The 27,050-nt window shown below is 39.0% G+C and overlaps 1 protein-coding gene across 6 annotated transcripts in view; it reads left to right on the plus strand.

Annotated features, from left to right (window-relative positions):
• septin9a (septin 9a) overlaps positions 1 to 27,050 on the plus strand; it is a 113,827-nt gene that overhangs the window by 48,352 nt on the left and 38,425 nt on the right. For 4 of the 6 annotated variants that reach the window (XM_055193357.2, XM_055193366.2, XM_055193381.2 and 1 more), the window contains one exon: positions 11,386 to 12,063. In XM_055193357.2, the coding sequence (XP_055049332.2) occupies positions 11,386 to 12,063 (678 nt within the window). Of the gene's footprint in view, positions 1 to 9,908; positions 10,116 to 11,385; positions 12,064 to 27,050 lie in introns of those variants that run through there. The other 2 variants (XM_055193379.2, XM_055193380.2) reach the window with 2 other exon arrangements.

Here is a 27,050-nt window from a genome sequence, read left to right on the forward strand (position 1 = left end):
CCACCACCAGCCTGCACAGTAGTAACAAGGCATGATGGATCCATGTTCTCATTCTGTTTTATGCCAAATTCTGACTCTACCATCTGAATGTCTCAACAGAAATTGAGACGCATCAGATCAGGCAACATTTTTCCAGTCTTCAACTGTCCAATTTTGGTGAGCTCGTGCAAATTGTAGCCTTTTTTCCTATTTGTAGTGGAGGTGAGTGGTACCCGGTGGGGTCTTCTGCTGTTGTAGCCCATCCGCCTCAAGGTTGTGCATGTTGTGGCTTAACAAATGCTTTGCTGCATACCTCGGTTGTAACAAGTGGTTATTTCAGTCAAAGCTGCTCTTCTATCAGATTGAATCAGTCGGTCTATTCTCCGCTGACCTCTAGCGTCAACAAGGCATTTTCGTCCACAGGACTGCCGCACACTGGATGTTTTTCTTTTTTCACACCATTCTCTGTAAACCCTAGAAATGTTTGTGTGTGAAAATCCCAGTAACTGAGCAGATTGTGAAATACTCAGACCAGCCCGTCTGGCACAAACAACCATGCCACGCTCAAAATTGCTTAAAATCACCTTTCTTTCCCATTCTAACATTCAGTTTGGAGTTCAGGAGATTGTCTTGACCAGGACCACACCCCTAAATGCATTGAAGCAACTGCCATGTGATTGGTTGATTAGATAATTGCATTAATGAGAAATTGAACAGGTGTTCCTGATAATCCTTTAGGTGACTGTATGGTGCTCAGTAAATGTTAGACAGTGTGAAAAGTGTGACAACTTACCCCGCTCTTCCCTACATAATAGTCGTTCAAAAAGCAGACAGGAAACCTTCCTTAAGCTATACATGTTGTGTGTTCTGTTATATGCAGTGACCTGTATATTGTTTGTAAGGTGATCTTGGGTGTTCTGAAAGGCACCATGAAATAAAATGCATTATTATTATTATTATTATTATTATTATTATTATTATTATTATTATTATACTTTTGTATCTATTCTCATGTCTGTAAATGTAACATGACCTTTAATTTTTGAAGTTTCTCTGCCAACTGCTTTAGTCCAATGGAGATTTTTATGTGTTACTTTGCGCTTACTTCGGTGTGTGATGTTTATCTTTCACACGCGAAGATATGTGCACCAACAAAACTGCGAGAAAACTGGCTTTCACTTTAGCTGTTGCATTTTAAACTGCATGCTAATGCAACAACGCTGTCTGGCTGACTCTGTAAAGTAAATTACAAAAGTCAAGCTATGAAAAAATAAAGGCATGAATGACTTTCTCAAGATCTATTAAGAAATATCTTGACTTTAGCCAAAAGTCTCAGGTGCATTGATTTGCTTATCAAATTTAAAGGCTTTGTCAAATAGAACACCCACCTTGTTATACAAGAGACAAAGGGGCCAAGATTAACCGTAGCAATCGGCCCCAAAACTATTTTTTTTAATTTAGTTTTCGAAAAATTTAAAGGCATCCAGCCTTTTATATTATTTAAACATTCTGAAATAGAAGTTAGAGTGTTATTTTGTTGCAATGGTAGATAAATCTGCGTGTGTCTTCTGCATAACAGTGAAATGAGCAATATGTTTCCTAAAAACAGACCCCAGTGGGAGCATATAAAAAAAGTAATTAAGCAAGAATGGACCCTTGAGGGACCCCACAGGTAAAAGGAGTTGAGGTCGATAAATATCCTTTTTACTTTTACAGCAAAGCTCCTATTTGATCATTAAGAATTAAACCATTGTAGAGCCACTCCTTGAATTCCTACATATTGCCCAAGACGAGAAACAAAGATAGTGTGATCAACAGTATTAAATGTTGCACTAAAATCTAATACTACTAGAATTGCGGAAGCTCCAGAGTGAACAGTTAACAAATCATTATAGACGTTTAAAAGTGCCAATTCTGTACTGCGTTTTGCTCTCAAACCTGATTGGAAAACGTCAAATACTAAATTTTTCTCTAAAAAGTTCTGTAATTCGGTGAAAACCACTTTCTCTAAAACGTTTAAAAAAGGGCAGTTTCAAAAACGGTCTAAAATGTATAATAAATAACAATAAATTGCTTTCAACTACTTCATAACTGTGCTTAGAAAGTGTAAACATTCCCAGAAAGGAAAAGCATGCGCTGTTTTGTGTTGTGGTGAGTAGTTCTTATTTATAAACTATTATAAATGTCCTCAGCTTATCATAAACAAGATGGATGCATTAAGATTACAAAGATGCAGAATCAACCCCTTGCTAAGTTAAGTACATGTGTGAATGTTATGAGCATCGATTTAACCACAAATGTTTGTGCAGAGCTAAAGTTAGACAAGATGATTTGTGCTGCATGGTCTTAAAATATTTTGCTATTATTTTGAGTCGCCGTGTGGGCACATTTGTGGGAAATTGTCCAGTAGGTAATTAAAACAGTTGTGTCATGTTTGCTCTCACACCCTTTCACCCAGTGACTATTTTACATTTTCATGAAATAAGTCTTGCAGAGTTGCCTTGAGGAGAGAACCATGTATCTACAGTATGTATTTATTACACAAAAGAAAGAGACTGCTACAGTTACACAAATTTAAAACATGCAAATATATTGTTGCGATTGTAAACTTCACTAGAAAAAAATTTGGTGAAGACGAACATCATTTAAAATTGAATATTATTACTAACAAATCATATTAAAGAAAAACTGTAATAATAAAATGAACACAGCTTAAGCCACAAAATCATCACAAACAAAAAATAAAAATAAATATGGAGTCCAAATGGGTGCGGACAGACCAGCCAATGGGAGAAGCTGAAACTTTCGCCCTGGTGTTCCCAATAAATTAGTCAGCCTGCAAATGAGCACAAAGACATACACACACACAGATTGACTAAGCAATATGATGTGTGTCATCGCACCCCAAATGACTCAGAATAAATAAAACACAAACTAAACATTACGATGGGCTCCAGTATTAAGAGAGCGCTTTACATCCTGTATTTTCAAAACAATTGCATCCTAATGATGAAAGCATGATCGTGCTCGATTCAGTTGAATACGAGTGCGCCCTAAGTCTCTGTTCATTGTCTACACAGATTCAGCTACGCCCGCTCTATGACAAGATGTGTCACAGTGTGTTTTGTCCTAATGATCTCTTCAATCCCTATCATCCGCTCTGAAGGCAGTTCTGTGTGACACACTGTGTGTGTTTATGTAAGGGTTTTTAAGGTTGCATCTGACATTGGATCTGGAATATATAAGACAATTACAAAATAAAAACCATCCGGTCCAAGTCGTGCTTTTGTAACCAGCCAGAATTAAACTGATGAATGGTCCAGTAAGAGAGTCAAGTACTCCAACATGTAGTGAGGTACACATACACACGACTGTCTTCCATTGCGTTAGCAAAGCTTAAACCATGCGTTAAACCGATGGTAAAACTGGTCCGAGTGTGACTATCACTGCACATATTGGACTGATGCCATTATTTAAAAAACTACAGTGCGTGCCTCCTAGTAAGAGAGGCAGGACATTTCTAATACACGCTCTAAGTGACAGCAGCCTGGGCCAATCACAACAGACTGAGCCAGCTTGACCATTTGAAACAGACAAACAAACAATGAATATGTAACAATACGTAACAAAAAATAATGGGGTTTTAACATCAACCATGAAAACCTATTCTAGTACCCCACTAAAACAATACCAAGACATAAAAAGGGCATAATGGGTGCTTTTTAGTGAAAAATTGTGAACGTATAAAATTGTGTCATTGGCAAAGCATGCATATTTTGTAAGAATAATTGTCGACGAGCCATTGAATTAAAGGGACACTCCACCTTTTTTTGAAAATATACTAATTTTCCAGCTCCCCTAGAGATAAAAATGAGATTTTTACTGTTTTGGAATCCATTCAGCCGATCTCCGGGTCTGGCACTACCACTTTTAGCATAATCCATTGAATCTGATTAGACCATTAGCATCACGCTAAAAAATAACCAAAGAGTTTAAAGGGATACTTCACCGATTTAGCATTCAGCTTTGTATCTGTAGAAACCCGGCAGTATTACTGAATGACCATGTTTCCCTCCCTCATTTCCCCCTGAGAGGAGAGATATCTGCATTTTGGTTCTGCAAAAAAGTCCTCCGATGATGTAATATGACGATTTTTGCATCATCGGAGGACTTTTTTGCAGAACCAAAATGCAGATATCTCTCCTCTCGGGGGGAAGTGGTGGAGGGAGGCATGGTCATTCAGTGGTGCTGCCGGGTTTCTACAGATACGGAGCTGAGTGCTAAATCGGTGAAGTATCCCTTTAAATATTTTTCCTATTTAAAACTTGACTCTTCTGTAGTTACATTGTGTACTAACATAGTGTGCCTCCTGCAGCCATGTCTTAGTACCCAATGTAACAACAGAAGATTCCATTTTAAATTAGGAAAAATATCAAAACTCTTTGGTTATTTTTAAGCGCGATGCTAATGGTCTAATCAGATTCAATGGATTATGCTAAGCTATGCTAAAAGTGGTACCGCCAGACCCAGAGATCAGCTGAATGGATTCCAAAACGGTAAAAATCAAATGTTGAACTTTAGAGGAGCTGGAAAATGAGCATATTTTCAAAAAAAGTTGAGTGTCCCTTTAAGGACCGGAGTCAATTATTCTGCTTATACCACGGTTACCACAGACATTGTTCTGGTGGTTATTTTAAGACATTGGACAGATCTGGTGTGCGTTTATTTAAAAATAATGCATACCTGTGGAACATTTCTCAACCAATCAGAATAAAGCATTTGACAGACCCGTGGTATAACACAAAATAAATGTACTGCTAAACTAACTCTCAAACAAACTTAGACATGGGTAGTTTTATTTATGGTACCCCTTAGCTAGATTTTTGTATCACACTGGCATACGCATGAATGCATCTGTGTGGTGTTTACCCAATGCTGCAGCTGTGTGTACTGTGGAGGAAAGAGCACTTATGTGTCTCTCCGAGGCCTAATTCCCACCGTCACAGATCTCCCGGCTCTCCACAGATCAGCAAGGCCAAACATATCATTACAGCAGAATCACACTATCTGTTTGTGTCCCTATGTTTATGTGTGTGTGTACCTCAAACACCTCTTACTCTCTGGCTGTTTGGGATTGGGCGGCTTCTACGGCCTTTTCTGCCTGAGCGGATGGGACTGTGATTATCACAACAAATTGTTCTTGCTTAAAATTACAGTTGAGCTCTTATGATAGTTTCTGGGCTAATTTAAGGCAAAAAACTATGAAATCAGCCCCAACAGGGCTTGCAAAAGTCTGTTTGCAGATAATGAAACTAAGTTATTCTACACTGGTGGAGCTAGAGCAGTGTCGGCTCGTGACTGCTCATTCGAGGGGCGCAAATTCAAAATAAGTGTTCGGAGTGTCATGTGTTGCTCCTGTTTTCAAAATATGTGTTTGTTGCCTCGTGTGGACCATGTGCATCGCGTGTTTTGTCAGGATAAGTGCCTGCTGCACAAAATCGTTTATGATAAAAGAGACGCTCACGTTAACAAAATACACGTAAGACACTCCCCTAACAGTAAACTCTGATTTGCCAGATTCTCATGTGAGCGTCTCTTTTATCATAAACCCTTTAGACGCGTCTGCAGCAGGCACTTATTTTCACAAGACACGTGATGCACACAGGATCACTCGACGCGCAGAACACATATTTTGAAATTATGAACCACACAAATGATGGGCTACATACATATTGTGACGAACTTCGCATCGAGCGCCCTCGAAAAAAGAAGTCACCGGCTGCCACTGGACTAGAGTATTACAGGGGGTGCGCTATAAACCTTAGCAACCACCCAAATTATCCCAAATTATCCTAGCAACATAATAGCAATACCCAAGCAACTGCATATAAATACTCTGGCAATACAGAAATCTCACGTGTGCCAGATATTCACACAATTTCATGTGTTATCAGAGTTTACTGTTAAGGGAGTGTCTTGCATGTATTTAGGGAACGCGAGCGTCTCTTTTATCATAAAAGGTTTTGACGCGTCTCCCGCAGGCACTTATTTTGACAAAACACATGATGCACACAGGATCTCTCCACACGCATGACACATATTTTGGAAAAGGGAACCACACACGTGACAATCCGAACACTTATTATGAATTAGCGCATCCTCGGAAGTGCAGTCACGAGCCGCCACTGATATATAAGTCGCACTGGACTATAAGTCGCAATTATTTAGAAAATTATTATTCCTTTTGCGGACATTTTTTTTGTTAAGTCTTTCTCTGTTGTTTTTAATGTTTCAGTTAAAAAAATGTCAGGTGTAGGCTACAGGAGCAACATATAGCGCCCTCTCGTGGCTGTAGACCGTAATGTTTTCCTTTGGCTCATGTTAGTCAGCATGAATTGATTTTGACATATAAGTCGCACCTGACTATAAGTCGCAGGGCCAACCAAACTATGAAAAAAAGTGTGACTTATAGTCCGGAAAATACGGTATATGGCTTTTTAAAAACTTCTGAAATATGTATTTATATTTCCAAGAAATGATGTGTCATATATATTTGTTACAAGTATAAAAAAAAACTCTCATCAAATGTGCCTAATCGCCTCACCCTGTTAAAAAAAAAACACATCAGGATCGTGCTTGCTTTGTCTGTAGTGTAACATAAAGTGCTTCATGTAGTTTGAGAGAGCGCAGTGTTCCTAATGGAGGATACAATAAAATTTGTCTGAAATTATTCACTTCCTGTCTGTCAATGAAAAGGCTTTTTGAGGATAGAACATAACGGAGACAATTCCTGTTGTAGATCAAACACATCTGTGTATGCCTCTCGTAAATTCTGGTTGATATAATATAGTATACAGTCCAAGTGCAATAACAGTTATTGCCTGGACTAAGGGAAAATGACTAAAATCTCTCTTCCTGTTTCGCAGTCATTTTCCATTGAACCCTAATCCTGCCCAAGGGACTTTGTGTGTGTGTGTGTGCACTGCTACCAGAGTTTTGTTTGCCTCGGTCTGGCACATACATTGCACACATTGCCCCACATAGTTATGCAATGCATGTCGGTGTGCCTGGGTTTGTCCCTCAGATTCCACATTAATCCCGGAGCATGCTGCCCACAGGAAATGACATCATCAGGACGTGGCTTTAAAGAGAGCACCCCTCCGAAGATGAGTCATGAGAAAAATGGTCATACTCATTTTGGGCTCATGAGAAAAGCACACGAGTTCAAAACAACTTTATATTATTTATAAGCCCAAATGTACTGTATCAGATATCCAATCATAACACCAGTGTTCTTGTTCTAAAGGGAAAAACATGACTCAACTGCATGAAGAAAGGAATAAAATGAATTGGTCTCTTTTCCTTATCCAAACGCAAGGGAGGTACTATATAAAACAAGATCATCAGCTTCCATCCTGTCCTGCAAACTGGATGCCAAATCAGTTTTCCTGCGTGTTGGAAGAAACTTGATCTGGGCTTTGGGGTCGACAAGCCCTGCTGTGTTATGATAAGCATGCCACTGACATGAAAGCATGTGGTAGAAAGTTGAGGTTTATAATGGACACCTTTCTGAAAGATTTGTCCTGAAAATCTCTGCACTAAAGAGCTTTAACTGTATATGGTGTAGACCTGGCATACATGCACAAATCACCACTGTGTCTTGGACGCAGAGTCAGAGCTTGCTTTAATAACCAGTGACTGAAAGTGGGAAAGCTTGGGTTAGATAAAAGCACCAGAAATTGGATAAAGCGTGCCATGACTGCATGATACTCATGGCACACATTAAATATCTGCTATATCTTGGACACTGTATGGATGTTTTCTAAATCTGAGCCCTGAAAATAATTATATATGAAATCTGTCATTTTTACATCACATGAACAAATTTGTTGCTGTTAAATCAAGTTATTTGCTCCAAGTCATATGCTATACATTGTAGCCTATCAACCATCTTGATGCATATTTACGTTCTGAAAGATTTTTGAGAATAAAAGTGACATACACTTTTAGTGTTTTTGTGTCACAGCTGGGTGCATATCTGATCAAAAACAGCTATCGTTTATTTGGCATAAATAAGACTTTAAACAATGATTCACTCCCACACTAAACTACAATCCAGCTGGGAATTGGTTGCTTTGAGGTTTGTATGGAGAAAAATCAAGGCATGCCTTTTGCATCTATGCAGCTTTTATTTACTTCAGTGACAAAAGGGTCAAACTGGCTATATACTGTAAGACCCCAGTAAAGATATTATATATATTTTATTTTGGTTAATGTGTCATTGGCATCTCGTATACACAATGAATGTTGTACCAGATCTTCATTAATAAAAGAACAGGCCAGACTGCTGTCAGCCTTGGCTATCCGGACAACCATGTGCAAAAACAAGCATCTTGGAAAATACTCAAGTTACACATTTCCAGTATTTTTGCTAGCGGCAGCTCAGAAATTAAGGGGCGTTTTCAGCACACAGCAGTGCCAACTGGCCATGCCAATCTGCAGAAGAGATGTGTGGCTTTATGTTTATACAGACCAACTGGACGAGATACCAGCCACCTGCTCTGAACTTAAAGGCATAACTCCTAAGTCTGTTCGCCATTACTATGTCCGCTTTGTTTTGTATGACTGGAGTGTCTAGAAATTTCCTGGGGATTAGGACAGACAAATGTCCTGACCCACCAAACACGTCTTTCGGTGTGGCCAAATCTGCAGTTTTCCCGTGGAATTGGGCTACTTTAAAACTATTGCCATGGGTTGTTTTTTGTGGAAAGATTTTGTTCATCTGCTGTAAATTTTAGACAATGATGTTCTTATTTATAAAATCAGACTTTGTTTATAATTACTTTTTATTCAGTGATTTTGTGAGAAGAAATTACATGTAATGCATAAAAGTCAGTGTTAAATGTGTATGTTAGGCATAGGAGTGCCATATTTTGAGTCTTGGCGTTTGGCCTAAGGTCATTGGGCTATTTTTTAGGCAAGTTTTGATTGGCCAGTGGGATGGATTTTTTATGCAGACCTGACAACCCTGATACCTTTGTGTGTGTGCACGTGTGCTCCTGTTAAGCTCCACAAAGCAGATAATTGAAAAATCTGCTCTCAATGCTGTCTAGCTCTAGTTTCAGATCTTACCAACTTTTGCACTTTATAGGTTAGGGATGAAAACTCAATTTTTTTGACACAAATGCCAGTAGCTCATATTTTTTTGTACTGCTTTGAAAGACCATGAAGCATGGCGTTGTGTTACTTATGTCAAATACATTTAGGAAACACCTAAATTTTATTTTAAAATTATGTAGAATGAGTGCATGTTTATACACTTTTGTTAGTTGTTAGTTCTTGTTGTCAGTTATTTTCTACTTTTTAAAGAAATAAACAAAAAATAATTGCGATATCTTTTACCTAAAATCTAATACACATTTTTTTAACAATAAAAAACAACAGTAAATAAATATGATAAGCAGTTGTTTTGCTCTCTTTATTATCAACTAATACCATAAACATGACAAATGTGAAAAACAGTAAGAAAGTAAACTTTACCATATCACAGTACAATCTGTTTTTTCTTTTTTTCTTTTTTATTGGGATTTCAAATGTACATACAAAACAGGCCTGCAATAGAAAAAATAAACCACAATTGTCAAAGGCAGACACATTGCACCATAAACATTTACAGTTCAAATATGAAAATACAAAGAAATAAATTAAATAATATAATTAATGAAAATAAATAAATAAAAATAATTAAAGAAGGAAAAAAATAACTAATGGTAAAAATAAATAATTAAATAATAAAGCCACACGAATTTCTGCGACAGCTCTCTGACGCATGATATTTACGTCAGTGTCCGAAATCGCTCACTCATTTTCATTTGCTTCTTCCCCATATAGTGGACTCAATTGGCATTCCCCATATAGGGAATAGTGAATGAGTGAACGAGGGAACGGTTTCAGACACAGCTAATGTTTCGAACTTCGTTTCCCATAAATCACAGCGCTCAACTCAAGGAGTCACGTGACCAAGTCGCGAGCGTTCTCCAGCAGCAACTATGCTCACGAGACATCTGAAGCGCGTGAAGTCAGGTATTTGAATTACAGAAAGCTGAAAACCATGCCGATTTATGCGGACTCATCAGGTTAATCTTTAACATACCAAATCAATAATGTTTTGGTTTAGCCACTATTGCACTCACACGTCGTTCGTTACAAACGTTGTTTACATATGATATTGAACAGGTAACTGTTAAGTTAGATTTGAGGCGGCATTTTTGCAGGAGTGAGACGCTGTTTCCAAAATTAAGCGAGCAACTGAAACCCTTCACGAAGGTACCTTTCAGAAGGTTGTTAGCGAAGTGTAGCCTACTACTGTATGGTGGTCAGTAAAGTTATTTGTAGGTGTGCGCGCGACTGCCGCGCAGATTAATTTGCGTATGACAAGTACAGCGAGACCGATTTGAGCGCACACGTGACCTAGGAATTAACCCTGCAAACAAACATTGTTAAATGAATATAATAATATATTATGTTGTTGTTGTTTTATATAAGCTCGATGGGCTAATGACACAATTGGCGATATTTAACAAAATATTTTTACAAATCTAAAATTCGTAGCAGCAATCTTAGCAGCCATACACATTGTTTATATTAAGACGACTTGTTAAAAAAAGGTTCTGTACTTCCTTCACAAAGGGTGTCACAAACACATGGCAATACTGTCCTGCACCCTTTAGTGTGAGTAGGGCATACACTCTTAGAACGAATGTGTTAAAAACAACACAACAACAGAATTCACCCATCTCTGTGTTATTATTGAAACAACACATTTTGTGTTACTTTTAACACAACATGTGTTATATTTTAACACAAAATGACACATAATGTGTTAAAATTACACATAATGTGTTAAAAGCTTACCACACAATGATGTGTAAAAAATTAACACATTCTTTAAGAGTGTAGGGATGTTAACTTTTGATCGAAATTCGCTTTAACAACCTTTACACTTTGTACTCCACTTGTTTACTCTATCAGTAAAGAAATTCAATGTATTTTCTGTTAATGCTATCACAGCTGATGATGTGTTTGCTCACTTTTTAAATAGCTTAATTTTGTCAATGTTCTAATTTTTAAAAGATTATATATTACAACGTTTTTGTTTTAGGGGCTTAAAACAATATCTTTTCACTAAAACTAGTTCCTGTGTTGCTTATGTAACGCAAATAGTAAAGCATTTTGCAAGTGGAGTGGTTTTGATACCTTGGAAACAAATAATAAAAAATGTATAGTTTAAATTCACTGTAAGTCTGTTAGGACAAAAGCATCTGTCAATAGAATAATTGTTAATGTAATGCAGGTGTCTAATCACAAGTTTCCTAAATTGTAATGCAAATGTATGTTTGTTTACAGCACTAAAGAGGTCATTTGAAGTGGACGAGGATGCATCCACAAACCCTTCCCCTCTCTCCCGCAGAACAACTAACCCTCTGCGCTCCTCCACCGCTTCGACAAGCAGTCGCTTTCATGACTTGAGCTCCCGCAATTCTGAGTCCACCGCCAGGCATGCTTCTGATTCCTCCAACCCTCGCTCTCCAAAGTCCAGCCTTACCCGTGTGGAGTTATCATCAGGCCGCGTTCCAGAGACTGTTTCACGCAGGACAGAGATTTCCATTGACATCTCTTCTAAGCAAGTGGACAGCTCACCCAGTCCTGGTATTGCCCGCTTTGGCCTGAAGAGACCCGAGGTCTCGCTCCAAAGCAAAGCCACAGATGCGTCCATTCACAGAAGGGCTGAGGGTAACCACAGCAGACCCCAAGAACCTCCAACACCCCCCAAGAGAGCTGACCCGCCAATATCTACAACCCGGATACCTGAGCTATCCCAGAGGAGAGCAGAACCTCCCAGCCCTCTAGAGATCTCCGCTCCATCTAGACGGCCTGAGATGCAAATGAACAGACAGCTGGACACACCTTCACCTGCCCGAGAGTCAGAGAACAGCTTCACTTCAGCAGCCAGCGTCACCCCCACCTTCAATGAATACAAAACCCCTCCATCAGTGAATGAAAACCCCATAAGACCAACAGAGAGTAAGTCACTTGGATTTTTCAATGCTTGCTTGCTTGTCTGCCAGGTGATTATTAGCCTGGTAATACCATCCTCTGCTATTTTGCTTTGCTTCATAGACAGAGTCTGGCTGGGCATAATTGACAATCGTTTTCCTTCTCGTGGGAGGGGCTTGTCTGAAGTTTAAAATCATTGGTCTAAACGTAAGCCAATCACACATAACATTTGGATATGATGTGCTTTATGCGCCGGATCAGCCGCATCGAATCTCTGCTGTAAAATACACGTATAAACCCATCGAGCGAAATACCTGAGTTAACATGGCTATGAACGACTTTTGCAGATTATGTAAAGTAAATCGTGCCAGAGCTAGTTGAACACTATCCTTACGGTGGCTTTCCACTCACGTCTAACGGGAGGAACACCCCTCTCTCCTCTCAAACTCTTCCACCAGACAACCATAACCATATGTAAATTAAATCTTCCTACCTTATTTTCTGGTTAATCAGGAATGTCACCAAAGAATGCTTGCCCACGCGTCCTCCACCATTAACTGTGAACAATATAATTCCATTCCATGATTTCTCGATCGTTGTGCACGTCAAGCTGTGCTGCACACAGTTTCTCGCTGACGATCGGTAAAGTTGATAAATTAAACTTTTCCAAAAACTTGTCGGGAGTAGGGCAACAACATAATCTCCATTCAAATGTTTAACAAACACTTTTCTTGTTCGGGTTTAAGTTGGCAAGTGCCGGTTCTCCACAACAGAGCAAATAGTGTCTCCATGTCCATAACAGACTACAACCCTGATTCGGCGTTTAGCGTCTACGTCACGGCTCTCAGCCCGCCCTCTGTTCGTTGATTGGACGGACGTTTTGAGACCGGGGGAAAACGGTTTGAATGGGAGGTATCTCAGACTGAGTACAGAAGCGTAATGAAATTTAGCGGAAGTACGAAGTCTGACGTAGTCAGGCTAGGTGATTATATGATCTGGACCTGATGTTTATATTCTTAATAAGTGTGTTTGGAGTTGTTTCTGTTTGAATTGAGGTGTATTTTGTGTTTTGAGAGGCAGGAACACATGAGGATTTCTTCCTCAGCACCGTTCAGGTTGAATAGTGATCAGATCATGCTGAATCTAGCGTATGATAATGAGAAAAACAGAAACTTTGCATAGGAAAGAATGTTCCTTGGAGCTCCATCAGTGAGTGAGGTCAACAAATCTGATGCTTTGTCTTAGCGCTGAATCAACACTGAGATTATCAAGATTCCTTTTAGAACGAAAAAAAGATTCCAACTTTCCAAATAAAACCATCTGCCTGGAGTTTTTTTTTGTGTGATTAAGACTTTGTGTTATTGTTTTAAGGTTGCACTTTAGACTTTATTTACCTAGCATGCTCAAGCCTGTACTGCTAGATAGAAGCTGTGTATTTTCACAAATAATTATTTTAGCACAACAATATACGTATACAAATGTTATAGTTAAAGGGCACCTATCACGTTTTTTTACTGACCAAAACGCCATAGTACACGCACAAAATCGCAGGCTTGCGATTCAGAATCGATTTTAGACTAGAGGCCGACCGATATATCGGCAGGCCGATGTTAGGCATTTTACAAACTATCGGTATCGGCATTCATAATGGCCGATAAACAGCCTTCAACCATGTCATGAGTGTTGCCTTTGTAAAGTTTGTCCACCAGAGGGCACTCTACAACCTCCCTGTTGGCAACGCTCGTGTATAACGCGTCACACATCCTGCAACCTGCTGATCCAGTCAGAGTCTGGCAGAGAGAACAACGGTTAAGTGAGTTCATGGTGAGTTGGTCACGAGACTCATAAATAACTACAAATAACTAATGTTGGGGAAATCTGTTAATGTTTTGTTGTGCGTTTCTGAAAAAAAATTCTGATATATCGGAATATCGGATTTTAAAACCAACAAACAATTGTATCGGTATCGGCCTTCAAAATCCTTTATCGGCCGGGCTCTATTTTAGACAGCTCTTTTTAATGGGAATGTCTTGCCATTTTAAGGGCGCACCTACACTATCCAAACCAAACCAGACTCAGGCGCAGTTTACTTGGGCTCAGGCGCAGAACGCGCAATGTGATTGCAAATCGCGCCAGAGCGCGATTAAAAAAAAAAGAGACATCAATTGTGCAACCACTCACCTACATCTGTCTTCGTGAAAACCTTCTGATGCACACAGCAGTGTTACGTGAATTAGGGGTGCACCGAAATTTCGGTCGCCGAAAATGGCATTATCGGTTTCGGGCCGAAATAAAAAATCCAGCCGAAAATGTAACCGAAAATGAATGTCAACTGCACCCCTCCCATCCGTGCGCTAGCGCTTGGGTTTCACTCACGGTGATCAGTCGTCTCCCACCCCTCCCCTTCGTGCTCAAGCAGGTTTCACTCACGGTCTAGCTGTTTGCACGCTTCTGCAAAGATTAAGCATGTCTTGATGTGTAAACTTTAGAGAGAGTCGCGCTAATGTGTCTCATACGGCAATCCATTAACATACATTTGGCGAATAAAGCAATGAAACACAACGTAACGTTTTTATGTGGAGCGACTGTTGCGCTGTTTGGGATTCACCCTCTGTCTCTGTATGTGCACGCGTTTAAGTGCCCTCGGTAGTGCACATACGAGAGAAACGCGTTTAAAAAAAACAAGCAAACATAAAATCTCTCTGTTATTGACAGGGCACATATAAACAAAATAATCTCCACAGTATTCTTTTTCTAATAAAAACATTTGTTTATGTCTTAAGTGTATGTATAGATTACAGTCAGATTAACCTACTTAAGTCTGTGTCATTAATGTTGATCAAACAACCCATTACAAAGAGACAAATAGCTCTAAAAAATAATAATATATTTAATTTATTGTGTTATGATTCATTTAATTTGATTTCTGTACCTAATGCTAATTTCAGACCTTATTAATGTACAACTTTGTTCTCTTTTATAAATGTTTGCAATTTCTTTATTGTTTATTAGATTTTTCCCACCCGCTTTTTGCTGATCCGAAAAATAATCTGATCTGTGCCTCAAAAACTGTAATGTGATCCAAAACTGTGAGTTTTTTTTATCCGTCACACACCCCTAGTAAAGTTAGTACACAGTGATAGCCATAAATGTAATTGTACTAATAATTGGCATAATAATTTGTTTCGGTGTTTCGGTTTCGGTTTTTCGGCCTCTGTTTCCTTTTTTCGGTTTTCAGTTTCGGCCAAGAATTTTCATTTCGGTGCATCACTAACGTGAATGTCTGAGTTGCACACGCGACAGACCGACTAAGCAATATGATGGCACATAAGCGGGATGTGTGTCATCGTGCACCAAACAACTCCAAATAAAAACACAGATTTAACATTACAATGGACTCCAGTGTTAAGAGGGCTTTACTTCCGGCTTTGTTCAAAACAATCGGATACTAATGACAAAAGTGCACCTAGGGTCGGATTGATAAATGTACAGTGTGACTGCGTGCTTCTGGGGGAGTACGGAGGGGGCAATCGTTCTGGGTCATGGTTTGGTTTGGATAGTGCGAGTGTGCCCTAAATGTCTATGGTGTGAAGTGGACTAATATCTTTCTCTGACACAAGTCTTCAGTTCTTGTTTAGTTGTTTGCTTGAGGCTGTGCACATTCTTGTGGTGCCATCGGCCTTTTAGCTTTGACAGGATGTCATTTTCCTTTGGTTCCAGCATGAGTAGTGACTGGAACCAAAGTTTTGCGAAATACACCTTTTCTGAATTGCCTGAAAATCCACCTCACGTGAGCGTAAAAACATTTTTGCGATAGATGGGAGTTTTTGCAAAGTTGACGTGTTTCCACTGGCTGTATTTTCAATTCGCAATGTCGATTTGCGCAAAATAAAGGGTAATGGAAACACAGCTACTGGCTATATATATGTCTGTAGAGCCAAAGTCACTTTTATGACTAACAGTAACAACCCTGAATTGAGCCAATTCAAGATGAGTGAAGTCTTGCGTAGCACACCAAATAAAGAAGCATGGATAGAAAACTTGGACACAGTATTTTAGTTTCTTCTCTTGTAAAGCTGTGTCTTCCTTGCTCTCTATCATTTGTTTTGCTCTCAAGGTTAACTAGTACAGCACTTATCAACCCGTATAAATTCTGGATCCCTGTCAACATAACTGGACACAGCGATTTGTTTACAGCTATTTCTGCAGCATACGTTTTCCTCAATATAGGTTTATCTGTTTTGAGTGCTTTCATTACCAGACATCTGTTTCTAATATGTGTTATTGGTCCAAGGTGTCCCCCATCAGATTCCCCATAACATATGAGAGATAAATAAGACTCTTAATGACTTTCCTCTCCCCTCTGGCACAGTTGTTGTGGGTGAGTTTGTGAGAAGACATCCTTGCAGTCTGCTTCGAGGGCCTGTTGTTGATTTGCAGCACATGCACGCAGCTGGTGGGTGTGTACGCACAGATCTGGAGTTCATAAAATGTACTAGAATAAAAATAGATGCAGTTTCATTTGCAGCTTTTACTCTATGTACGGCACATTCTACACAGTATAAACGGCAAGGTTGACTTTTTAAAAAATGCTTTAATGTCGTAAGCCAAAGTTTTCCAGATAGCAGGAATCTGTGGAGCGTGTATAAGTGTGTGGTAATGAAGTTTCAGTATGAGATAGGCCAGAAGGAGATGGAAAACCTTTTCAGGATGTGATCCAGGCAGCCTGCAGCACATTTGGGTTTAATTAATGTTACTCCACTCGGCGCTGATGCAGCAGGGCTCTGCTAACACAGCTCAGATAAGGAAAGCTAGAGAGATACTAAGCACTACCAGGCAGGCCATATCGGTCTCTTTAACAAGTTCAGATTAGACGGGGGACAAAAGAGTCAAACTTGGCTCTGTGTAGTGCCTACCATTCTGCATCCCACACTTTAATGGCCTGAGAGAAAAAAACGTTTACTGTTTCTTTCTGAAGTTTGACCTTTAAGAATTGATGAAGAGGCTTTACTCGCTAGTAAGTGGCTTTGTGGTTTCGATCAGTGTTACTCATAAAAAAGGCATATTACAGTATTTGTTTTCCCAAAAGTGACTGCTGGATGACCTAATATTGACATTATGATTCAAAGGAAAGTTCAGCTTTCACAGTGAGGTAAGCAGAATGACACATTTACCAGGTGACTGTGGGTCTGCTTATGCTATTTTGCCAGATTGATTTCTTTAGTGGTTGTTTGTGGGAATTATTTTCAATTCTTAGTTTCAAACCACTTAAAATACATTAAAAGTTGTACAAAAATTCAATTTGTTTTATTTTTTTTTGAAAACCTGTTTAATTTTATTGAAGAGTTAATTAACTGTGCTTAATGTTAGGGTTGTGTATCGGCAAGAATCTTCCAGTACGATATGTATCACAATACAGGGGTTGCAATGCAATATGTTGTGATACATTGCAGTGCTGTAAAGCGGGGCAGTATATTGGACCATTTCCTATTCTGGAACATTGCGATCCAGTGCATCATTGAGCCATGATTTTAAGCCCGCCCAAAATATCCTAAACCCAAAAAAAGCGAAAAACTGTTTAATGATATAACTCCACAATTCACTAGTTCACAGTGTAACATGTTTTAACTAGGCCTGTCACGATAACTAATTGCCCCAAAAATGATGGCGATAGTCAACAGTATTGTATTTTAGGGCGCACTCACATTATCCCAGTGCTTCTCAAATAGTGGGGCGGGACCCCCAGGGGGGCTCGAAGCGACACCAGGGGGGGCGCGTGAGACCCCGGGGAAAATACTTTTTCAGGAAGTGATTTTTTTTTGCACCATCACTTAAAGACATTACACCCCAATCACGCTGATAAGCCGCTTGAGTTTTTTATTATTATTTATTGATTATATTTAATTTTATTTTTCAGTATCAAATGGTCAAAAAATATTATACTTTAAATAAGGATTGATTTTTTTTTTTTTCAGGCAAATTGATGCATTTTAAGTCTTTTCTGTTACAGACTAAAAAACAATGTTAATAATAAAGGTATTCTTGGTTGTAAGTTGATCGCTATTTCTTTTTTGTGTTTTCTTTAATGTTAATAAGGATACAATGTTTTGCAGATGTGTAATTTTATAGACAAATTATACTATTTACAGTCGCGGCGGAGAGTTGGGGGGGGGCGCGAAATGTTTACTTCTTCCTAGGGGGGCGTGACAAAAAATAATTGAGAAGCACTGCATTATCCAAACCAAACCACGCCCCAGCGCGATTGTCACCCCTCCCTACTCCCCCAGGTGCACGCACTCACATTGTACTTTATCGATCCGAGTCCGGGCGCGCTTTCGTCATTAAGATGCGATTGTTTTGAAAAAAGCAGGAAGTAAAGCGCTCTCTTAACACTGGAACCCACCGTAATGATAAGTCTGTGTTTTTTATTCGGAGTCATTTGGTGCCCAATTACAGACAGCCCTCTCACATGTCATCATATTGCTTAGTTGATCTGTCACGTGCGCAGCTCGGACATTCACGTAACCCCGCTGCGCGCATCAAAAGGTTTTTACCGGGTCAGGTGAAGGTGAGTGGTTGCGCAACTGATGTCTTCACCATGTGAATCACGCATAGGTGCGATTGCGCTCACACCACAGCCTTCCGCGCCTGAGCCCAAGTGAACCGCGCTCCGGCCCACCTCTGCCGGCCTTACGTCAACATATCATCAGAATGATTGACAACTTGGATGACCAATAGTCTTGATGATATGAAATTAAAATGTAAGAAAAAATCAATATTCTAAATATTTAAAACATAAATAAATATGATAAAATATTTTTTAAACAGCTAATAGTTAATCAGTATAAATCCCAGCTTCACTGGATTAATTGCTTTAGACAAGTGTTACACTGATCGCATCTGTCGCTACGTTAAAGGTGCAGTGTGTAAATTTTAGCGGCATCTAGTGGTAAGGTTGCAAATGGCAACCAACGGCTCGGTTCACAGCTCACCCCTTGCTTTTGACACTAATAGAGAAGCTACGTAGCCGACACAGGACAAACATGTAATTGTTGGAGACAACTTAATAAAAAAGTTTGTCCGTTAAGAGCTTCTGTAGAAACATGGTGGCACAAAATGGCGACTTTCATGTAAGGGGACCCTCAGTTTATGTAGATAAAAATGTCTCATTCTAAGGTAATACAAACATAACGGTGCATTATGAAATGTCTTTATACAACCCTGATAATATAGTTTTGTATATTATTTTGCGTTTCTGTAAAGAGATCCTTTTAAAAATTACACACTGCACCTTTAATTTCCTCTTCTCACGTAAGCCACCAAAATTTGAGAGTGTGCCACTGAGTTTTACATCCAGTCGCACATGTGCGACTAGTACATTTGACCTTTTTTTATGATGTGACACTGATTTTAAAACAGCACATTGTAGTTTCTGCATCTATCAGGAAAGTATTTACTAGTAATACAGTTAAAATGAGTAGAAATGTGAATATTTGGTTAGCATGTTGATTTACGGTGTGTGTGCCCCTAAATTTTCTCGTTGCGCCCCTAAAATTTTCAGTTGGGGGCCAATGTGCTGCTCCTAGTGAAAAAAGTTAGTCTGGAGCCCTGGGTTGTAATTTAGCTTTAAAACCAATTCCAGCCGGATTTACTCTTTCAAACTGTATGTATTCACCAGAAAAACACGAAATTTCATCTTGAGTAGCTTTCTCTTCTCCTGTCACTGTCGTTCGATAAGTCGATTTAGTCATTATCGTGGCAGGACTAGTTTTAACAATGCATTTCTAACATTGATAATGCGTTTACAAACAATTCAAAGAGTTGAGCTCACACAAACTTTAATATAAAAAAAATCTAGGGCTGTAACGATTAATCGTGCAAATGCGCGTTTTCTCAATGAATGAATTTGAATGAATTACGGTGAAATCCGGGCACATCCCAAAGCCAGGGGGGCGCTCCCGTACAGAAACTCCCTTTGTGCCACAGAAGTAGTAGCATTACAAACGCTATTCCAGGAAATGTCTTGAAGAATATTTATATCGCCGTTCTTCAGATTCTTTCAGGTATTTTCATGATAATAAAGAATATTTTGAATGCACGTTATAAACGACTCCGACTCATAATGATTTTAGATTGATAAAGACATGAAACACAAAATCGCAGCCTTGAGATTCAGAATCGTTTTTAGACAGGTCTTTTTAATGGGACACGCGATTTATCATTACAGCCCCCCACCCCCCCAAAAAAAAAATCATTGTTCCTTTACTTACAAGGCTATAGAGATTTACATTGCAATCATTGTGCATGTGTTTTTTTCTTACAAAACCTTGAGGGCTTATGAAAAATGCGTGTGGTGACTGCCACTTGTCATGCCGATTTTCTTTTAAATGAGGTGTGACCTGTGATTAGACCCAGGCCACCCTTACAGACATTTTGGATTTGTTCCAGTGATCCAGAACCATCAGCTAGCTAACATTTGGGAATTGGATTTGCATATTGGAATTGGCATTTAAAAATATTGTTTATGATAGGGATGCTCCGATCAGGATTTTTGCAGCCGATACCGATCACCGATTTGTAATCTTCGTGATCGGCCGATACCGATTCCGATACCGATTTTTTTAAAGCTGATATGCAAGCTTTTTGATGACTAACTGTTACAATCTTTCTAAATAAAATAATACCACGGATGTTGCCTTTGTTATATTACTTGCAGTAATTAGGTATATTATTGTTTTAATAGAGACTCAAATAAATAAGCACAACAAATATTTATTCTGCAAAGAGAAATTTATGGCTTTAAAAAGGCTTATGTCTCCTAAAAGTACTGAAAATAAAACACTTCACAGACTTTACTGTATTAATTAAATATACACGCATTCGTATGAAGTATAAAAATTCTTTAGTCAAGAGCAGAGAGTGATTTTATTGAGAGATGAATTAGGTTACTGCAGCTTTAAGACTTGACAGAGCTCGCTCTGTCCACGTGCACTGAAGACAGGCTGCTGTGTGTGTGGGCGGCGGCTGAACGCAGACAAGCAGCTGTGAGGAAAATAAAAGTTTAAACGCTCTAAACTTTAAGACGCATGCAAATAAGAAACTTTTGGCATGAGGATGCAATTGTCCGTGATAGATATGTGTTGTATACGCTGTTTGATGGGGATGTGAAGACGCCTCGCGCTGTTTACCGGAGCGCGTCCTCATACGCATATCTCTGTAAAGGCAAAGAGAGACATACAAATCTGCACGCTGCACATGAGCAACAGGTTGTAAAGCATCATAAGCATTTTTACAACCTGTTGCTCATGTGCAGCGTGCAGATTTGTATGTCTCTCTTTGCCTTTTACAGAGATATGCGTATGAGGACGCGCTCCGGTAAACAGCGCGAGGCGTCTTCACATCCCCATCAAACAGCGTATACAACACATATCTATCACGGACAATTGCATCCTCATGCCAAAAGTTTCTTATTTGCATGCGTCTTAAAGTTTTGAGCGTTTAAACTTTTATTTTCCTCACAGCTGCTTGTCTGCGTTCAGCCACCACCTACGTAAAAAAATGTATTTAATTGCAACCGCATTCAGGATCCTTTTGATGACAAAAGTAAACAGAAAGATCGGTTTATGAGATCGGCAGATTTAGCGAGCACCGATCGAGTCATTTAATGCCATTATCGGCCGATACCGATCGGCGGCCGATCGATCGGAGCATCCCTAGTTTATGATATACAAGATGTCTGGAACATTTCACGCAGCTGCATGTTTATAACCAGGAGAAACACTGAGCATTTTTTGTTTTGTTATATTTGTTTATTTCCTAATGCATTTCCATCTATGGCTATATTCATGGCAAGAACCAGTTAATCCACACAAAAGTTAATCTATACACAAGTTTATCCACACACAAGTTAATATTAAGTCCACAAAAGTTGGGGAAGGACAATGTGACATCTCCAATCCACCTAACATGCAGGTCTTTGGACTATGGAAGTAAACCGGGGAACATGGATTAAACCCACAATGACATGGGGAACAGACAAACTCTACACAGAAATGCCCCCTAAACTGGCTGAGACATAAACTTTATTGCTGTGAGACAACAGTACCAATTGAGCGAATGTGCGGAGTATTTGAAAGTCGATTCATTTCAAATACTGTATTTTCAACGATAGGGCACATATTTACAAAAAACTCGTTGGCTTTGTTTTCTTCAGCAGACAGTGATCTGAAACTCAGTTCATATTCTTACACAAACACCCAGTCGTGTGCACATTCGCGCTGGCTTCCTTCCCGTGCCATCAGCTGTGACTGCTTGACCTTGCTCTATTTCCTTTGGACTCAACATGGTAGATGGTGCAGAACGGCTCCCTGCATTTGCAGAAACCTTTTAACTTTGCTCATGGGTGTGTTTAAACTGTGACGATTGTTTCCATTGAGAGAGGAAGAGGAGGAGAGAAGGTGGCATATTTGGGTCATCACTACCAGGCTGATCTCTGTTGCCTGATACGGTGATAAATAGAGAAATCAGTTTGATTGAAGGGAAATAACCGCTTTCTTACTTTTACTTTAATGATTCAGACATTGTTCAGCTCTTAAGAGTGACCTCCATTCTGACTTCAGGAAGTAATCCATGCAACACGTACCCATATTGGTTTATAAGAGTTAGCCATTGAAATGTCATGCTAATAATACGATGTGTTATATAAAATATAGGCTTAATAAATTGATTGACATCCTTTCATAAATCTGTTGACCATTTTATAAGCTGTCTGAGAGTTAAAGAACTGCTCATTATTGTGTTTGGGTTTTTTTTTATTTTATTTATGAGTATAGTTAAGTAACCATTGGATATGAACGTTTAAGTTATCTAGGCCAGTGGTTCTCAAACTTTTTCCGTGTACGGCCCCCCTTGTGTACGGTGCATTCCTTTCGCGGCCACCCAAAGAAAATGTATGACAAAAAAACTACTCTAAAATGTAACATTTTAATTAAACAAAACATATTAAGTTAAACAAAGTAGTGCTGTTGGTTAGTAGCCTTATTTTTGTTAGGTTTAATTGCACAGAATTCATGATACATTAATGTATTTTATAAAATGTCATAAAACTGGGGCCCCCCTGGCACCATCTCACGGCCCCCAGTTTGAGAACCACTGATCTAGGCTACCATCAGTAAATGGATTTAATCCAAAAGACAAGAACATAATTTAAAGGTAACTAGATCCTAGTTGAGGTTTGTGGCCGTTGCCCTTGTGTATAATAGCACTTTACGGTCCTAAATAACATGTTTTACTTGCACAGAAACTAGTTTATTAACGTCAACTCTTCTGTTAATCTAGTTTAATGTCAGATAATTCGTTATCGAGGGGTTGAAGAATTGATAACTGGTGAGATAAGTGGAATTATTTTTACTGTGTTTTGCACACACATTTTCCTCCGGAGAGGCCTACGAATATCAGTGATGGGAGAATTGAAAACTTTCCAGTTTTTTTTTTTTTTGTTTCTTTTCTAATGTGAGAAGTTTCCAATGGACATGGAAACAAAATAGAGGGGGTGACGCTGGGGTTACACTGATCATTGGTGCAGAGGTTGCTGTCATGCTTTGCCAGGTGATCGGCCTATGACCACATCTGTGCTTTCAGATAAAGAACCAGCGCTGGCCAAGCCTCTGTGTGTCATTTTCAATTTGGATAAATCATTTACCCTGAGTGAAAAACCAGCTTCTTCTCTTCTGAAAATCTGGAGAAATGCATTTAAAATAAAAGGTTTCTTTCGATATGATCTGACGCTTGAAACCTTCTTATGGTTTCTTGATTGATCTCATTTGGAGGTTTGCCACATAAGCACATTTTCCAATAGGGACACACAAACACGCATAGATTGGAGAGCCAAGTTGGCTTTCATGAGTATTACTCAGGCCTAAACTATTTCTGTGAATTGTTTCCTCCATCTATTCTTCTTTCATGTGTCTGAGAAACCTGTATTTTTCAGTTTCTTCTGATCAGAAGATAATTCAGACTTGCTTGAAGCCCATACTAGATATTCAGAAGTATCAGCAAAGGGGGTGATATTTAAGATCAAGAGCTACTTTCGTCTGTGGGAGGAAGTCAGAAATACAGGATGTGGTTTTGATGACCATACTTTGTGTGCTTACATTTCCTCTCACAAGTCATTTCAAGTTGAATCCCTATTAAACAATATGATAGCTGCTGTGCGATCAGAGGACCTGTCTGTGTCTCTTTCCGCAGTTGCTTTAATTGCCAGTAGGGGTCACTGTTTTACACGTACAGTATTATCTCACTCCTTCAGGTAATATTTCTTTCAGATTAAACTTGACATATAAATCACTTTGTGCTTTCCTTACATGCTTTTGAAGAATATTTTACACTTCAGCTATTATGATATGATGTAATTTATAATAATGCTTATATATAACTATATTCGGATGCTCTGCATTTATACGTAATCGTGACCATCTGCATTTTCTTGCAAACACATTTGCAGATGTGTTGCTGGCTTTAGTATGGACACTGCTGGGACTTTACCTGTCAAGTGCAGCCAATAAAGCTAAATGGGTGATGTAGATTGCAGATGTCAGATTTTTCACTTTTTGATTCTGAGTTATAGGTTCAGATTAGGGGTGGGCGATAAACCGGTAGACATAATTAACCGGTAGAAATTTGTCAACCGGTAGAGATTTTGTACTATCGTTTCTATCGAGGTTACGTGCCCATGTCACGCTCCTATGCGTGTGGTCGCGAAAACGTAACGTTTGTACATGTATTTAAGCACTGCAGTTTAAAAAATATATATTTTAAGCCATTGAAACAGACAACAGATCTGTATGCGTGCGTTCTTTCTGTGTGTCAAGAGCGGACAAGTCGCGCAACCGCTGCTCTTTCTGTCTGTGAGGAGCGCGCAAGTCGCGCGGCCGCTGCTCATTAAGCTCGTTAGCATTTTTCACGCTGGCCTTAAATAGACATATGCGTCAAAATTCCCGTCTTTGCAAGCATCCTCATAAACACCACCAGTTAGGTCTTAAGAGAAAGTAAACAGCTAAAAGAGAAAGCGCATGTGTAACAGTGTATTAGATCCGGACTTTGGTCTTAAAGGGGAAGTTACCTAATTTTGCTCCTGTCTGTCACTCGTGTTAATCAAACAGCATTGAGAGAAAATCTCTCACTGCTCCTGATTAAATCACTTTTCTACCTTAAATAAAAATATATATAGGCCTATACATACATGCATAATTATTTATTATCATTCTTATATCATTGACTGTTTATCTTCAGAGAGCTTGATTTTTGTTTGTTTTTATCTTCTATCTATGCTTTTTGTGAGAATTATGAACATTTCTATGGTATTAAAGATTTAAACCTTATTAAAACATTAAAAAAACTCTACCGTGATACATATCGTTATCATGATATAAAATTAATCCTATCGTGATAGAAGATTTTGGTCATATCGCCCACCCCTAGTTCAGATCTAGTCTCACTAGAGATACAAATATCATTGAAGGGTGGATAAGCGAGATGTGGATCACCTCAACAGGATCGTGGGAGATAGGATGAAGGTCAATGTGAGCAAGATATCATTTATGCCTGTACATTTTTATCAAGAGTGACTATTTAATCATTACATTTTATTAACAGTATTTGTGTTTCTTGGGATCTAACCCATGACCTTTGCTTGGTACACACAGTGCTCTACTCATTACGACACACATGGTCTGTTTACCTTTCACAATGTGACATTTTGTATGCTAAAAAAAATGCAAAGGAACTCTTGTGGTGGAAATTGTAATTTTAGGATGAAATATTTCTGTAACTTCCACTGTGCCTAGCTTTTGCCCTGCCCCGCGGTAGCTACAGGCTCCGTTGAAATTGACTTTACTGTGGTCGTTTTGAAATTCTAATGGCAGGGGTTTATTTATCTTTGGTCGCTCCCCCTCGTTTCACACAAACCATAGAGGTTTACACAGTTTTGTAACATGCCGAATCTGTATATGCATGTTCGGACAGTAGTACTTTGAATTTAATGGGTCAATTTCCCACAGAGTGGGTTGATATTAAGTTCAGTGAATCAGTGAATTTTTGCTTGGCCTAAAATATTTATTTCATTCACGAAAGTGCCTTCCGATCGCTATACAGACACAAGTAAAGATTAAATTAAAATAAAATGAAAAATACATGAAACAAAATGAACCATGTAAGGTATCACTTAAAACACAACTAGCCATTTCTTGAAAGTTAATGCAAAAATTTTGTACAGGAATGTTATCTCCTGAGCTCTTGTAGATGGGGCAGGTTTCTGAGTGAATCAGCTCTTGCAGCTCTTTTTGTCACCTCCTCAGGCACTTCATATGCTGAAGCAAACAAAAGAGCTGTGGTGCCATGAGGAAGTGACTGGTGCTTTCTCATCTGCATGAAGCCCACTAAAGTGCTGAGCGCATGGTGACAAACAGGCCTTTCTATGTTTTCTCAAACTGCCTCTTCACTGTGACTCTACATTGACACAGCACTGGAGGGCAGACGCCCACTGAGGTTGGCTTGTCAATGTTTGTGTCCTATGTAAAAGGTTAAAGAAATGATGGCATTGGTTTGTTTTGGAGATTTTATTTCTGTGGTGAGTTGCAACTAGAATGCTCATGTGGAAATTTGTTGTGATTGTTTATGTAACATTTGGCAGAATATCATCAAGCTTCAAGGAAAAATGCAGTAAGATACTTGTACAGTATGACTTAGTTCTTTGGAATACTAAAGAAGCATAGTGTTAATATTTACATGTTTTTAGAAGACAAGAATTGCGTGCAAACTTAGTCCATAAGTGTCACCTTTCATTTTCGTTCTAATATAACATTTGTATGCTTTTAGAAGACTTCGGCCCAATCCCATTTTTCTGTCTTACCCCTTCCCCTTAGTTTTGCACGTTCACGTGAGAGTAAGGCCCAGTTGAGATAGCCCTTACTCTAAAGACTGTGTACTACATCTAACAATTATTTATTAAATACTGA

Source organism: Misgurnus anguillicaudatus, chromosome 19, assembly GCF_027580225.2.
Source record: "Misgurnus anguillicaudatus chromosome 19, ASM2758022v2, whole genome shotgun sequence".
NCBI classification, from domain to species: domain Eukaryota; kingdom Metazoa; phylum Chordata; class Actinopteri; order Cypriniformes; family Cobitidae; genus Misgurnus; species Misgurnus anguillicaudatus.